Source organism: Salmo trutta, chromosome 7, assembly GCF_901001165.1.
Source record: "Salmo trutta chromosome 7, fSalTru1.1, whole genome shotgun sequence".
Lineage (NCBI taxonomy): Eukaryota > Metazoa > Chordata > Actinopteri > Salmoniformes > Salmonidae > Salmo > Salmo trutta.
In genome coordinates, this window is record NC_042963.1 from 45,239,816 (window position 1) to 45,255,047 (window position 15,232).

Consider the following 15,232-nt stretch of genomic DNA (forward strand, 5'->3'; position numbering starts at 1 on the left):
GAGCTTTTGATCACTGTATGAAAAGGATAATTGTCTGATAATTGTCTGCAAGAGAATGTGCTTCATGGGATTTTCTGGGGATGTGCTCTTGAGGACTGGCCTTCTGTATAACCCTGAACTGACCAAACTGTCTATGTCTTGTCTGCAGGATCTCAGAGTACACAGACAGCGAGGCGGAGAAGGTGATGGGGCTCCGCAGTGAGCTCCGAGACAAGGAGATGAAGCTGACTGACATACGCCTGGAGGCCCTCAGCTCCGCCCACCAGCTGGACCAGCTCAGGGAGTCCATGAACCGCATGCAGGTGAGGATGACCATATGACCAATGACATAGGACATTGGTCATATGGTCCTGTAGCTCAGTTGGTAGAGCATGGTGTTTGCAACACCAGGGTTGTGGGTTCGATTCCCACGGGGGGCCAGCACAGAAAAAAAAAAAATAATAATATGAAATGTATGCATTCACTACTGTAAGTCGCTCTGGATAAGAGCATCTGCTAAATGACTAAAATGTAAATGTAATGATGAGGGCCTGGAGTTTTCCCTGATCTTGTGACCTGGGGAAAACTCCACACCCTATAAATGACCACTCAAACATTGGCCATCACAAAGCACTTGATGCTCTTGAGCTGTGTTCTGACCTGGTGTGTTCTGACCTGTCCTCAGGGTGAGATAGAGAGGCTGAAGACCGAGAATCACTGCTTGAAGATGGAGAGTCAGGGCTGCTGCAGCAGAGCAGCATCACAGGCCTCAGTGGCCTCACCCTCAGCTGGCCAGTCAAAGCACGGCCTCGCCCTAACAGAGTCCACCAGCCTCGGTAAGAGTGTGTGTGTGTGTGTGTGTGTGTGTGTGTGTGTGTGCGCGCGTGCCTGCATGTTTTAGTCTCTGTGCGTGTTTATGTGTGTGTGTGATTGTTTGTAGTCCGGTTTGCAGTAGTCAACATCTATGTCCCTGTCTCTGTAGACATGCTGTTGGAGGACAACGGGGACGGTAGCTCACGGAAAGAAGGACAACACGTCAAGGTGGTCGTAACTCTGGATGAGGACACCAAGTGGAAAGAGGTACCAAACTTCTTACATTTCCAAGTCACAAAACATTACAATGGCGACCAAATAATGTATGACTGTGCCCATATTTGTCCTTAATATCGTATCTTATTTTATAGGACCGTAGACCTCGTCAGTTCCTGATTGGTTGCATTGGTGTCAGTGGGAAAACTAAGTGGGATGTGCTTGATGGGGTGGTCAGACGTCTCTTCAAGGTAAATCAACAGGCACTAAAAACTCTGTATTTGATGTGTGATTGGTCCCTGTTTCTGTATCTGATTATTTAATTGGTCCCTGTTCCTGTATGTGATTTTTTAATTGGTCCCTGGTCTTGTATCTGATAATGTCATTGGTCCCAGGTCCTGTATCTGATAATGTGATTGGTCCCTGGTCCTGTATCTGAGGATGTGATTAGTCCCTGCTCTTGTAGCTGATGTGTGATTGGTCCCTTGTCTTGATTCTGATTTGTGATTGGTCCCTGGTCCTGCAGGAGTACATCATCCATGTGGAACCAGTCAGCCAGCTGGGTCTAAACTCAGACAGTGTCCTGGGCTATAGCATCGGGGACATCCATCGCACCAGTGGGGCTGATACCCCTGAACTCCTGCCCTGTGGATACCTTGTTGGAGATAGTGACACCATCTCTGTCTCCCTCAAAGGTATGGACAAGAATGGACCTCTGTGCAAATTTAGAAAATGAGAACTATCCCCCTATCACTCCCGTTGTTTTTGCTAGTAGTCACTATTTAAATAAATCTGAGCCCTGTAATTAAAAGCTGTCTGGATCAGCGAATAACAAAACAATTAAGTGAATTTAAAAAAAAAGTTTAGTATCCTTTTAACGTATATGTGTCCTGTGCTTCCACCTGCCTGCAGGTGTGTGTGAGCACAGCCTGGACAGCCTGGTATTCGACACACTGATTCCCAAGCCCCTGCTGCAGCGCTACGTGTCCCAGCTGCATGACCACGGCAGGATCATCCTGTCTGGCCCCAGCGGCACTGGGAAGAGCTTCCTGGCCAGCCGGTTGGCCGAACACATGGTGCTGAGGGAGGGGAGAGAGGTCACCGATGGGACCATTGCCACGTTCAACGTAGACCACAAGTCAAGCAAGGTCTGTCAAACACTATCATGACTCATATGTAGGAATAACCTTTACCATGGGACACTTTCTGTATGAGAGCAGAGGTGCCAGAATCTAACCCTAATGAGTATAGCTATATGAGAGAGGACATTACCAAATGGAAATGCTTATTCCTCCTTACATTTGAACTGTTGGAGGATACAGTAATTGGAAAACATGTTTGATATGTCATTAGTAATGTATCTGTTGTATTTTAGAGGCTGTATGGGGAATCATTGTGTGGTTAATGTGGAAATGTTCAACTCTGTAGTCTGTCTGTTGCTGGTGTCCAGGAGCTGTGTCAGTACCTGTCTAACCTGGCTGACCAGTGTAATAGTACGAGTCATGGGGGGAACATGCCCCTGGTGGTCATACTGGACAACCTGCACCGCAGCAGCTCCCTGGGAGAGGTCTTCAATGGCCTGCTCAGCTGCAAGCACCACCACTGGTCAGTACACACACACACACACACACACACACACACACACACACACACACACACACACACACACACACACACACACACACACACACACACACACACACACACACACACACACACACACACACATACATATACACACACACACACACATACACACACACATAAAAACATTTGTATTTGTGTGACACTCCTAAATCCTCAATTACTTGTTTTTTCACAGTCCTTATATCATTGGAACAATGAATCAGGCTACATCGACCACTCCCAACCTCCAGCTTCATCATAACTTCAAGTACATCATATCCTATCATTTCTTATGTGTTACTGTATTTTTTCAGTAAACAATTAATGTGGTATGATGTCATCTCTATTCTGAAATGTAAAATTGTATTTGTGTGACTTGTCATGTAGACCCCACAAGAGGGCAGTATTTATAAATGGATGGATTGATATCTCTGTTCTCTGCCTAACCTGATAAGAGGTCTATTTGAACAGTAACTGATCATCCTCTACACTGTTGTCTGGTTCCTGTGTGGGTGTCCTGTCTAGGTGGGTGCTGTGTGCCAACCATACTGAACCAGTGAAGGGCTTCCTGGGTCGGTTCCTGAGGAGGAGGCTGATGGAGACAGAGATCAGCAGCCGACAGCGCAATGCAGAGCTGGTGAGGATCATCGAGTGGATCCCTACTGTCTGGCATCACCTCAACCGCTTCCTGGAGTCCCACAGCTCCTCGGACGTCACCATCGGTAAGATCCACTAAAAATCACATTTTCTTTTCTTTTTTTCCAACATTATCTGGCCAAGTTGTTTTACATTATGACGTAAGAGATGGATGAATAGATATTTAACTGTGCCTGAATGAATGCATGCTTTTCTATTGTCTATCTGAAATTTGTCAATATAGAAAACATATATGGGACAAGATTGAAGGTTCTATTGAATGAAAGAGATGTTTTGTTGACATTTGTCTCTCTATCTTCCTCCCAGGGCCCCGCCTCTTCCTGTCCTGCCCCATGGATGTGGAGGGATCCAGAGTGTGGTTCACAGATCTGTGGAACTATTCCATCATTCCCTACATGCTGGAGGCTATCCGAGAGGGGCTACAGGTACTGTAAAATGACATAACGCTGGAAATGTGGCATCAATTCATATTTGCAGTAGAACAAGGCCTCTGAATGATGGTTAGTAACTAACACACCTACACAGAGAGATGCAATACATGCATGTATATAATAAGCCCCCCACACACACACACACATATATATATATATATATATATATATATATATATATATATATATATATATATATATATATATATATATATATATATATATATATATATACAGTACCAGTCAAAGTTTAGACCTACCTACTCATTCAAAGGTTTTTCTTTATTTTTACTATTTTCTACATTGTAGAATAATAGTAAAGACATCAAATCTATGAAATAACACATATGGAATCATGTAGAAACCAAAAAAGTGTTAAACAAATCAAAATATATTTTATATTTGAGATTCTTCAAAGTAGCCACCCTTTGCCTTGATGACAGCTTTGCACACTCTTGGCATTCTCTCAACCAGCTTCCTGGAATGCATTTCAATTAACAGGTGTGCCTTGTTAAAAGTTAATTTGTGGAATTTCTTTCCTTCTTAATGCGTTTGAGCCAGTCAGTTATGTTGTGACAAGGTAGGGGTGGTATACAGAAGATATTATGGCAAGAACAGCTCAAATAAGCAAAGCGAAAGTACAGTCCATCATTACTTTAAGACATGAAGGTCAGTCAATCTGGAAAATGTCAAGAACTTTGAAAGTTTCTTCAAGTGCAGTAGCAAAAACCATCAAGCGCTATGATGAAACTGGCTCTCAATGAGGACCGCAACAGGAAAGAATGACCCAGAGTTACCTCTGCTGCAGAGGATAAGTTCATTCGAGTTACCAGCCTCAGAAATTGCAGCCCAAATAAATGCTTCACAGAGTTCAAGTAACAGACACATCTCAACATCAACTGTTCAGAGACTGCGTGAATCAGCCCTTCATGGTCGAATTTCTGCAAAGAAACCACTACTAAAGGACACCAATAATAAGAAGAGACTTGCTTGGGCCAAGAAACACAAGAATGGACATTAGACCTGTGGAAATCTATCCTTTGGTCTAATGAATGCAAATGTGATATTTTTGGTTCCAACCGCCGTGTCTTTGTGAGAAGCAGAATAGGTGAACGGATGATCTCCACATGTGTGGTTCCCACCATGAAGCATGGAGGAGGTGGTGTGATGGTGTGGGGGTGCTTTGCTGGTGACACTGTCAGTGATTTATTTAGAGTTCAAGGCACACTTAACCAGCATGGCTACCATAGCATTATGCAGCAATACGCCATCCCATCTGGTTTGGGCTTAGTGGGACTTTAATTTGTTGTTCAACAGGACAATGACCCAACACACCTCCAGGCTATGTAAGGGCTATTTGACCAAGAATGAGAGTGATGAAGTGCTGCATCAGATGACCTGGCCTCCACAATCAACCTACCTCAACCCAATTGAGATGGTTTGGGATGAGTTGGACCGTAGTGTGAAGGAAAAGCAGCCAACAAGTGCTCCGCATATGTGGGAACTCCTTCAAGGCTGTTGGAAAAGCATTCCAGGTGAAGCTGGTTGAGAGAATGCTAAAAGCGTGCAAAGCTATCATCAAGGGGAGGGTGTCTATTTGAAGAATCTAAAATAAAAAATTTTGTTTAACACTTTTTTGGTTACTACATGATTCCATATGTGTTATTTCGTAGTTTTGATGTCTTTACTATTATTCTACAATGTAGAAAATAGTACAAATAAAGAAAAACCCTTGAAGGAGTAGGTGTGTCCTAACTTTTGACTGGTACTGTGTGTATATATACTGTTTTTAAGGAAAATCACTGATCGCATGATTCTAACCGAGTCGTCTCTGTCTGTCGACCTGTCTGTCTCCTAGCTGTATGGGAGGAGAGCTCCATGGGAGGACCCAGCACAGTGGGTGATGGAGAGCTATCCCTGGGCAGCCAGCTCCCTGCAGCACGAATGGACCCAGCTGCTGAAGCTCCGGCCAGTGGACGTGGGATTCGATGGATACTCCATCTCCAAAGACGGCTGTCCCAGCAAGCAGCTTCCCCAGGGAGACACTAACGGAGACCCCCTGGTAAGTGAATTATAATCCCTACCTCATGATAGCCTTTCTGACAATCTTTATCCCAAATATCAGTTAGATTTGGAAATATTCAAGAAAGTCTGTTACCAGTGGTCTGTATGGATAAAGGTTTCACTTGATGTTTGTATCCAAGATCAAAGTCTTTCATTACGGTGCTTTTAAAGACTATCTACTATCCTATTGATGCTTTTATGGTTAGCATCGGTGTCTTTATGTAGGTGACAACCTATCTGACCTCTGACCTCTAATCTCCACAGATGAACATGCTGATGAAGCTAAAGGAAGCGGCCCACTGCTCCGCCAGCACTCAGAGCTACGACAGCGACTCCAACAGCAACCAGGATCACCATGACAACACCGTGCTGGACTTATCACTGGAGTCCACACTATGAGTCTCACTGGGTCAGATAATACTCACTGTGGCTGGGACACATCCTAACTTGAGATACCTTTGTGTTAATCATCCATTGACATCAATGGGAGACTGATATGAGGTTATGTATTTGAAGTTAGAATTTGGACCTCTGTGATTTCATATCTTTAGGCAGACATATTACATAATAGTGGGAACTCACTACTTTCCAAAAAGGGTTCTTCAAAGGGTTCTCCTATGGGGACAACAGAAGAACCCTTTTAGGTTCTAGATGGCACCTTTTTTTCCTAAGAGTGTAGGCCTTACAGGGCTATTAAATTCCGGTCCTGAAGGGATGAAATACTTCTGTTATTTTTATCCTTTCCTTCTAATTCAGATCTGGAAACCACTTGAATACAATTAACTACCAGGTAGAAACAAAAAATAAATAAATGTTTTGCCCCTCCAGGACTGGAATTTAATAGCCTTGGGCCATACTGGGTGCTGGTAACCCAAGATGAAAATCCCAGTCAAAGTTCAATAACCTGAATAATTTCAACTCAGTACTCTACTATTTCCAGTGTTTATTATGAGTCTGTTTACAATCACAGGCAAAGACAGTCAACTATATAAATAAATGACAGAGCTTATGAGACGTCAAACCGGTTGCCTTGACTGTGACCTAACCTAGACTATAGCTTATGTGGTCCAAATTGAGTAGCAATAACTGGATATACATTCACTCAGCTGCATAGAGCTTGACCTGTGTGCATTTTCTTAGTGGAGAGGCACACACCATGGTGGACATATTTTTTATGCTTAACTTTCAAATGATGCCTTGCTACTTTTATAACAACGGTAGCATGCCTTTAATGAACATGATTTCTATAGTCTGTGCAGAGTTTAGGTGCTGGCTGCTAGCTTGTTCAGACTTTGATGAAAACACATCCTTTCTGTGCACCTAGCGGGCAGAAAATAGGTCTAGGCTTTTGTTAGGGATTTTTTTTAAATCAGTGATACTTCTAGGATTTTTGGTGCTCTGCTTGGGAAAATGTGAACTTATTGACAGAAAATGTTTTTTTTATATTACCTCATGAGCGTTTCAAACAGTATCCCAACAGTGCTTGTTTGTCTTTTGTTCAGCTCAAAACGGAGCGCAATCCCTGCATGAAATGTTTCAACCCAGCGTTTCTCTTATAGAGGCACTTTGGACATGTAGACCCACATCTGAAAGGTCCCAGTCTAGAAAAGGATCAGAGCGACTGCATGGCTTTGAGACAGAGGCTGGCGTGTCTAGTCGTTCACTCTGGAGAATTAGCGCCAGGGCCATTTGCATCAAGTGTTAATGGGATCCTCAGTGTTGCTGTATTGGAGTGACTAGGATTTATTCCCTCATAAAATTGAGTTTTTTCAGAGTGGCTTATGCTACTACAAGGTAGCACTTTTGTTGCTCCCCCTCACAAGGTCCCCATTATCTGCCAGTGTTGTTGCTGTTCATCCTCTGAGTGTTCTTGGAAACAAATGCTATGCAAATTTCATTTGGGATTTTAGACTAAAGCCAAAACAAAAATTCACTTCCATTTTTACGTATTGTCAAGAGTTGTATTGTAAGTACATTGATCTGTGAATATTTTTGTGATGTTTGTATTTTCACAACCATATCTTACTGGATTGTAAAGGGTGATGCAAGCACAAATAGAAAATCTTTGTTTTTCTTTTCTTTTTCCCACAAAGTTTGGATGTTGGAATGTTGTGAAAAAGGTGTGCTATTGGATCTAGTTGTTAGTAATGTTTCATAATTATTTGATATGTACATTTTGCTTATGTAAAATTTTTTATGTAAAGATGTAAATATTTTATATGAATACCACGTTTTGAAAACATTTTCTAGAAATCTTGTACAGAAATAGAGAGTAGTAATTTGTGTACAGTTTGGTTTACTCTATAGATTGTATGTTGTCAATAATAGATGTGAAATATCATAAGACTGTGAGAATAAATCTGGTCACGATACTGTACTTTTCATTTTTTTGTATTCAGAGAAATCCTCTAAATCAGTGTAAGTTATTTTAAATGCAAAAAGTTTTATTTGACCTCATGTGGTTTTAAATATTGTTTAGCAATGTTCAGTGTGTTAAGCCCAGTTCCATTGTCTCAACTCTGTCTCAATTTTCTGTTATTATTTAGGCTACCTATGTAATTTTCTGTCATTATTTAGGCTACCTATGTAATTTTCTGTCATTATTTAGGCTACCTATGTAATTTTCTGTCATTATTTAGGCTACCTATGTAATTTTCTGTCATTATTTAGGCTACCTATGTAATTTTCTGTCATTATTTAGGCTACCTATGTAATTTTCTGTCATTATTTAGGCTACATATGTAATTTTCTGTCATTATTTAGGCTACCTATGTAATTTTCTGTCATTATTTAGGCTACATATGTAATTTTCTGTCATTATTTAGGCTACCTATGTAATTTTCTGTCATTATTTAGGCTACATATGTAATTTTCTGTCATTATTTAGGCTACCTATGTAATTTTCTGTCATTATTTAGGCTACCTATGTAATTTTCTGTCATTATTTAGGCTACCTATGTAATTTTCTGTCATTATTTAGGCTACCTATGTGACTGGTATGTCCTCTGGTCTATACCCCCGTATACCCCTATACCTGCCATCTGTACAGTAGAAATGTGTACAACCAGAATGGAGGGCCACAGTGACTGCACTTTTTCATTGTCAGTTTTAAGACAATGGAAGACAATGCATTCTTTCATACTGACCTGTCTTTCATATTAGAACAGCAGTGACACACCTCATCTATCATTGTCTTCTTTTTGTAGTAGAAATATAATGAATCCTATTGACATTCAGTAATTATTTATTAAGTGTTATTGTGTTTTGTTGGACCATTGTCAAGAAAGCAGAAGTTGTTCTTTACATTTTCTAGTTTTATTTGAAAAAAATACTCTCAAAATACAAACATTTAAACAAAGCATACAAATAATATATGTATTTTTAAGTTATACATTGAACATAGATTAAAGACATTGCATCTAATGTAATAGCATTGTAGTCAGGTATAATCATCTTGGTATAAAATGCCCCTTACAAAATATTGTACAAAATATGGTACAAAGGGTAAAAGCTGCAAAAATAAGTCAAATTTGCTCGATAAGTACCAAATATCTGCCACAACCAATATGACCCCCTACATTTAACATATAGGAGAATTGGTTGTATCACAGACAAATAGGCTATGTGTTCAAATTAAAGAATGCATGGGTCTCATTTGGGTAATAATGTCTATATACAATATATGTGACAATATACAGTATGTGTTTAAACAACTTTATATAAGCATAATGTATGTGTGATGCACAACTAAGACACTGTAATCTCTTCATCCTCTGATTCTGAGAAGTCGGAGTGCTTGCTGGAGTTGGAAGGCGAAGAGAGGTGCGACTCCACACTGTTCAAAAGTTCGCGCTCTGATGGAGAGTGGCAGAAGGCTGAGCGCGGGCTGTCCCGCCTGAACGCATCCACCTCCTCCTCGCAGGACTTCTTCCCGACGTCACTGAGGTCCGGGTGGGGGTTCATTTTAGTTGGAAGGGTTTGTTCCCGGCAACCTCCGGATGACAACAACTCCCTCTCTTTGGAATTGCGCCATTTCATTCTTCGGTTTTGGAACCATATTTTCACCTTGAAAAATACATTAAATATTATTAGGCTATCTAATAGGCCTAATGGTTGATTCTAATAACAATAGTATAACATACCAGTAATAATCCCAAAATAGGCCTAGCCTATATTAAGATTATGTTTTGTATTGATCTGGGCCTAAATGACTATTCACTTTTTAATTTTTACCTGTGAGTCTTTTAGCCCAAGTTTTGCAGCCAGCTTCTTTCTGTCTGGTTTGCTGATGTATTTCTGTTTCTGAAACATTTTCTCCAGGGCTTTGCGCTGGACATCAGAGAACACTGCCCGTCGGAGCATCCCCCTCCTGGGCTTTCCTCTTGCAGCCAGCGGCCATGAAAAGGTACCAGGGATAGGAACCACTGAAGACGATGCTAAAATATTTTTCAAAACAACATACCATTAGCATTGCATCATGTCAGTCAAGAAAATACACACATAGGCTAAGTGAATGTGAAAGTAGGCTAGCCTGGCCTTTTCTTCAGCGAGTGGGTGGAGGGGTTAAAGGTGCATATAAGATAATTATTTCGTAGTTTAAACCAGTCTCTCTTTAAGATCCGAAATGCAGTCCGTTTGAGTGAATTGGCACGAAGCAGCTAATTAGCACATTGCTTGGTCCCTTATAGCATTGGTATGGTAAAAAGGCAGAGTATCCCTTTTGAAAGCCCCAATGAAAGATAGAGTAGCTAATGAAGCGTGAACGGTAATTGTGTAGTAATGAACTAACTGAAAAAAGGCTTAGGACAGGCCGCTAAAGCCATATATTACTGCAACAAAAGAGATCTACACTTTCAAACTAATCACAACTGTCTGCATGCCAAGATCATTTGGAGAATACTGATGGCTGGGCCCTATTTTTGCCACACATCCTTTTCATTAAATACGAAAAGCTATGAGGCTGAAGTTGTTTTGTTGCTCTCAAAAGAATCTGTCTCTAAATCCAGATCTGCACCTTATCCATTTTAGATTATTTTCATCGTCTTTATTGTTGGCTATTCGAAAGACAATTTATGTGTGAATTCACTATAACTTCGTGAAATAATAAGCCTATATTCTTAATCTTGAAATATACTGTATAACAGAGAGCACTGTAGCATTAGACGGGCCCATAGCCTATCATTAGATTTTACTTGCACGACTCCAGGCTACTGTGCTATCTACAGTGCCTTGAAAAAGTATTCATCCCCCTTGGCGTTTTTCCTATTTTGTTGCATTAAAACATGTAATTTAAATAGATTTTTATTTAGATTTCATTTAATGGACATACACAAAATAGTCCAAATTGGTGAAGTGAAATTGCAAAAATTACTTGTTAAAAAAAATTATAAAAAACGGTAAAGTGGTGCGTGCATATGTATTCACCACCTTTGCTATGAAGCCCCTAAATAAGATCTGGTGCAACCAATTACCTTCAGAAGTCACATAATTAGTTACATAAAGTCCACCTGTGTGCAATCTAAGTGTCACATGATCTGTCACATGATCTCAGTATATATACACACCTGTTCTGAAAGGCCCTAGAGTCTGCAACACCACTAAGCAAGGGGTACCACCAAGCAAGCAGCACCATGAAGACCAAGGAGCTCTCCAAACAGGTCAGGAACAAAGTTGTGGAGAAGTACAGATCAGGGTTGCGTTATAAAAAAATATCAGAAACTTTGAACATCACACGGAACATCATTAAATCCATTATTAAAAAATGGAAAGAATATGGCACCACAACAAACCTGCCAAGAGAGGGCCACCCACCAAAACTCACAGACCAGGCAAGGAGGGCATTAATCAGAGAGGCAACAAAGAGACCAAAGATAACCTTGAAGGAGCTGCAAAGCTCCACAGCGGAGATTGGAGTATCTGTCCCGAGGACCACTTTAATCCATACACTCCACAGAGCTGGGCTTTACAGAAGAGTAGCCAGAAAAAGCCATTGTTTGAAGAAAAAAATATGCAAACACGTTTGGTGTTCGGCAAAAGGCATGTGGGAGACTCCCCAAACTTATGGAAGAAGGTACTCTGGTCAGATCAGACTACATTTTAGATTTTTGGCCATCAAGGAAAATGCTATGTCTGGTGCAAACCCAACACCTCTCATCACCCCGAGAAAACCATCCCCATATTTTTCATCGGCAGGGACTGGGAAACTGGTCAGAATTGACAGAATGATGGATGGCGCTAAATACAGGGAAATTCTTGAGGGAAACCTGTTTCAGTCTTCCAGAGATTTGAGACTGGGGTGGAGGTTCACCTTCCAGCAGGACAATGACCCTAAGCATACTGCTAAAGCAACACTCGGGTGGAGTAAGGGGAAACATTTAAATGTCTTGGAATGGCCTAGTCAAAGCCCAGACCTCAATCCAATTGAGAATCTGTGGTATGACTTAAAAATTGCTGTACACCAGCGGAACCCATCCAACTTGAAGGAGCTGGAGCAGTTTTGCCTTGAAGAATGGGCAAAAATCCCAGTGGCTAGATGTGCCAAGCTCATATACCCCAAGAGACTTGCAGCTGTAATTGCTGCAAAAGGTGGCTCTACAAAATATTGACTTTGGGGGGAGGGGTTGTCTTATTTCTTGTTTGTTTCACAATAAAACAAAATTGCATCTTCAAAGTGGTAGGCATGTTGTGTAAATCAAATGATACAAACCAGGTTCCAGGTTGTAAGGAAACAAAATAGGAAAAATGCCAAGGGGGTGAATACTTTCGCAAGCCACTGTATTGTTAGCTAACTTTAGATTTCTCACGTCAGCACGATCCATAAACATGCATAACCCTCTATGTGGTCTTGTGAGAATATTGAAATAATGAATAGCCCCTAATGGGGAATTAGTCCATGACTGGTAAATGCCTATCAGCAGCATGTGTGTGGCTGCCGGAGGGAGCTGACCAATTAGTCATGGTGCTGAAAGCTTTGTGAGTTATCAGTAACTAAGTGCACTGGCTCGGTGGGAAAGAGAAGCAATGAAGAGACGCAAGCAGCTTCCTTGTGAGAGGGGATCCGCCTCAAATTTAGACCATGACAATTGCGGCTAATTCGTAGATTAGGGGAACCGGTGCAAAATGTCAGCAGTCCCTGCCTCTGCTAAATAGGGCATCAAATTGGCGAGACTGATTCCACGATGTTCTTCGGCTTCCAACCTCTGAACTAACGGTTGTATTGCCTCTAGATTCAACTAGTCAATGGCAGATTGTTTTAAGGCACAACGACATCAGCTGAATACATGGAGCATGACATCGGATTATTAAGTGGATTTACCTGGAAAATAGGATGCTCTGAGGAAGGGATGAAACGATCCGTCAAAATATGGCAGAGGGAAGGTTTTCCCGTGCATGGCATGATGCATTGAAGGTGTACACGATGCTGTGATTCAAAATGAAAGAAAACATTGAATTAAATGACTCATTTCGTTTTGTCAAATCATATAGGCCTAAAATATTGTGACACTACCCTCATAATCTTGATCCATGCATTACACAAATTAAAATCCCTGCGTAACAGGTGTCCTGTTTGTAAATGCTAATGAAGTTTATATTAGCCTATACATTCCCAATAATCTCACCGTTTCTCGTTTCTGGTGCTAGGATGGCAGTAACTCCAAACTTCAGATAGTTAGGGTCGTTGTTGATGGCGAGTGAATTCTGAGGAGAACCCGTTCTTGTCTGTGCTGAAGTGGTGATGACAGCTTGGTCAGTGTGGTGACTGCAGGTCAGCGTGGTGGCTCCTGATCCCGCTGGAGACACGCTGGGTAACGGGATCGTCCGGTGCAAGTAGCTCACTGGCCGGCTGATCCGCAACAGGTCCTCCACCAAAAAGCTTGAGTGGGCGGCGAACGCTGAATGCAAGGACTGGGGCAGAGAGTGAGCCGCAGGCGGTCGAAGTAGTCTGGGGTACATATCGGGAGCCGCAAGTGCACTAGGGAACATCATTGCTCCTTTTGGGTGGATAAGGAAAAGTAATTGTGAAGAGCCCTTTCTCACTGAATGAGTTTCCGTCGCCTATAGGATCCAAGTGGAAAGACTCACAGTTCTCTTCTGACCATTCCATTTAGAAGAAGCTTTTTATAGTGGACCGTTAGCAAAGCCTTTTCGAAACTGACAGTCAAACAATGAAGTTCAACAAAGTTCTCGACGTGAGTTTCTTTCAGGGGAAATTCAGTGCCTGCTGATTGGTTCGAAGAAGCAATTTATGATTGGATTAGACTTCATAAGCAAGCGCTAGACAATGTCCTTTTAACAAAGAAAGTGTAGTCATCAATTTTGCACACTGACCACTTCTTGGTATAGTTTTCACTGTGATAACGGTGGCAACACAGAGACTAATTAAAGGCTATTTTTTAAAGGACTCCAACAACGTTTGTCTGTGAATAGAGGGTTTATAAAAAGTGTCTATTAAATTCATTTGAGCACATAACAGCATAATGTCGTTAGTTTCGGGCTTGTGGGAGGAACTGTGAGAATATGGTGATTGCCTAATTTCTATTAGGATGCAATGTGAGACAATTTACATGACCACCAAAGTTGATTGTAAAATGCCATAATTGTAATTATTTATAAATATTATCCGCATTCACTTGTATTCAAAATATTGTTGTAATTAGGCTAGTGTTGTTATTATTATTATTATTATTATTATTAGGCTTATTGTTTTGTATGACCATTTTCCCTCGTAGCTCATTGAAACGGAGTTGAAATTTTTTTTGTGGCATAGCCTATTGGGTAGGATATTATGAGCACAATATGTCGTCTGTACCAGTCTGTTTTTCTCTGTGAAAATCAGACAGGCTTTAATGTCAGAATATTTATCTGGCGTGTTAAAAACTGTGAATCTGAGAGATACCATTTCATGTCGCTGGTCCCGCTGAAAATAATGTGCAGCTCTGGCCATTGCGCTCTTATCCACTTATCCATGAAGTAACTGTCACCCTCAGCTGTTTTTTCTTTCTTACCCTGACACAAATCTTTCTAAAAAATCGTATTATTCAGTTTGATTTCAATGGGCGGTTAGAGTCTCATTCTTTAAGTGCATTTGTGCTGTAAGACACCAATAGATAAAACGGTTTTGAATTTAATGACTACATTTATTCAAAAATAACTGTTGTGTGTCAGTGTGTGCCTTGGAAATGTGTGTCCTATTTCTTGAAAGACCAAAACAGGGCAGAAAAATCCGCAATGGGCCTACTTGCAATTAGATGCCTAATGTATTTTTACAGTCACTATAATGCTATTTAGCCTAAGGTTTGAGAATGAACCATGTGACTTTAAGACATTTCATTAAAAAAAAGAATGATAGGCCTAGTTATGTAGGCCTAATAATAAAACATAAATAAACCTGGTGGTATGACCGCTATAGTTCACATTGATGTCATTAAACTAGTATTATTATTATT

The 15,232-nt window shown here is 41.0% G+C and overlaps 2 protein-coding genes across 3 annotated transcripts in view; one reads left to right on the plus strand and one right to left on the minus strand.

Moving 5' to 3' along the window:
- The window catches only part of nav2b (neuron navigator 2b), a 104,920-nt gene extending 96,764 nt beyond the window's left edge, over positions 1-8,156 (plus strand). The window contains exons 25-36 of the mRNA XM_029759100.1: positions 149-302; positions 665-815; positions 962-1,059; positions 1,164-1,259; positions 1,535-1,703; positions 1,921-2,156; positions 2,459-2,613; positions 2,831-2,902; positions 3,160-3,356; positions 3,598-3,716; positions 5,581-5,784; positions 6,051-8,156. Coding sequence (XP_029614960.1) covers positions 149-302; positions 665-815; positions 962-1,059; positions 1,164-1,259; positions 1,535-1,703; positions 1,921-2,156; positions 2,459-2,613; positions 2,831-2,902; positions 3,160-3,356; positions 3,598-3,716; positions 5,581-5,784; positions 6,051-6,185 — 1,786 coding nt within the window. The 3' untranslated portion in view covers positions 6,186-8,156. The remainder of the gene's footprint in view (positions 1-148; positions 303-664; positions 816-961; positions 1,060-1,163; positions 1,260-1,534; positions 1,704-1,920; positions 2,157-2,458; positions 2,614-2,830; positions 2,903-3,159; positions 3,357-3,597; positions 3,717-5,580; positions 5,785-6,050) is intronic.
- Positions 8,157-8,900: 744 nt separating this feature from the next.
- dbx1b (developing brain homeobox 1b) lies at positions 8,901-14,489 on the minus strand. Of its 2 annotated transcripts, XM_029759101.1 has the most exons (5): positions 13,406-14,489; positions 13,102-13,206; positions 11,351-11,383; positions 10,020-10,222; positions 8,901-9,851 (listed from the first exon to the last, which is right to left on the minus strand). In XM_029759101.1, exons 1-5 carry the CDS (start codon positions 13,770-13,772, stop codon positions 9,534-9,536), a joined length of 1,026 nt encoding a protein of 341 aa, XP_029614961.1. In that variant the 5' UTR covers positions 13,773-14,489; the 3' UTR covers positions 8,901-9,533. The 2 variants fall into 2 exon arrangements, with proteins under 2 accessions (XP_029614961.1, XP_029614963.1); XM_029759103.1 differs by lacking the exon at positions 11,351-11,383 and having other exon boundaries at positions 13,406-14,486.
- Between the last annotated feature and the right edge of the window lie 743 nt (positions 14,490-15,232).

What these genes read in the sequence shown, in the direction of transcription:
- dbx1b (XM_029759101.1), bottom strand. Translation starts at nt 13,772, where the DNA reads ATGATGTTCCCTAGTGCACTTGCGGCTCCCGATATGTACCCCAGACTA. An exon ending in AGCACCAGAAACGAGAAACG is followed by an intron (nt 13,207 to 13,405) that starts GTGAGATTATTG and finishes TTTGAATCACAG; the next exon opens with CATCGTGTACACCTTCAATG. An exon ending in TTGGGCTAAAAGACTCACAG is followed by an intron (nt 9,852 to 10,019) that starts GTAAAAATTAAA and finishes GTATTTTTCAAG; the next exon opens with GTGAAAATATGGTTCCAAAA.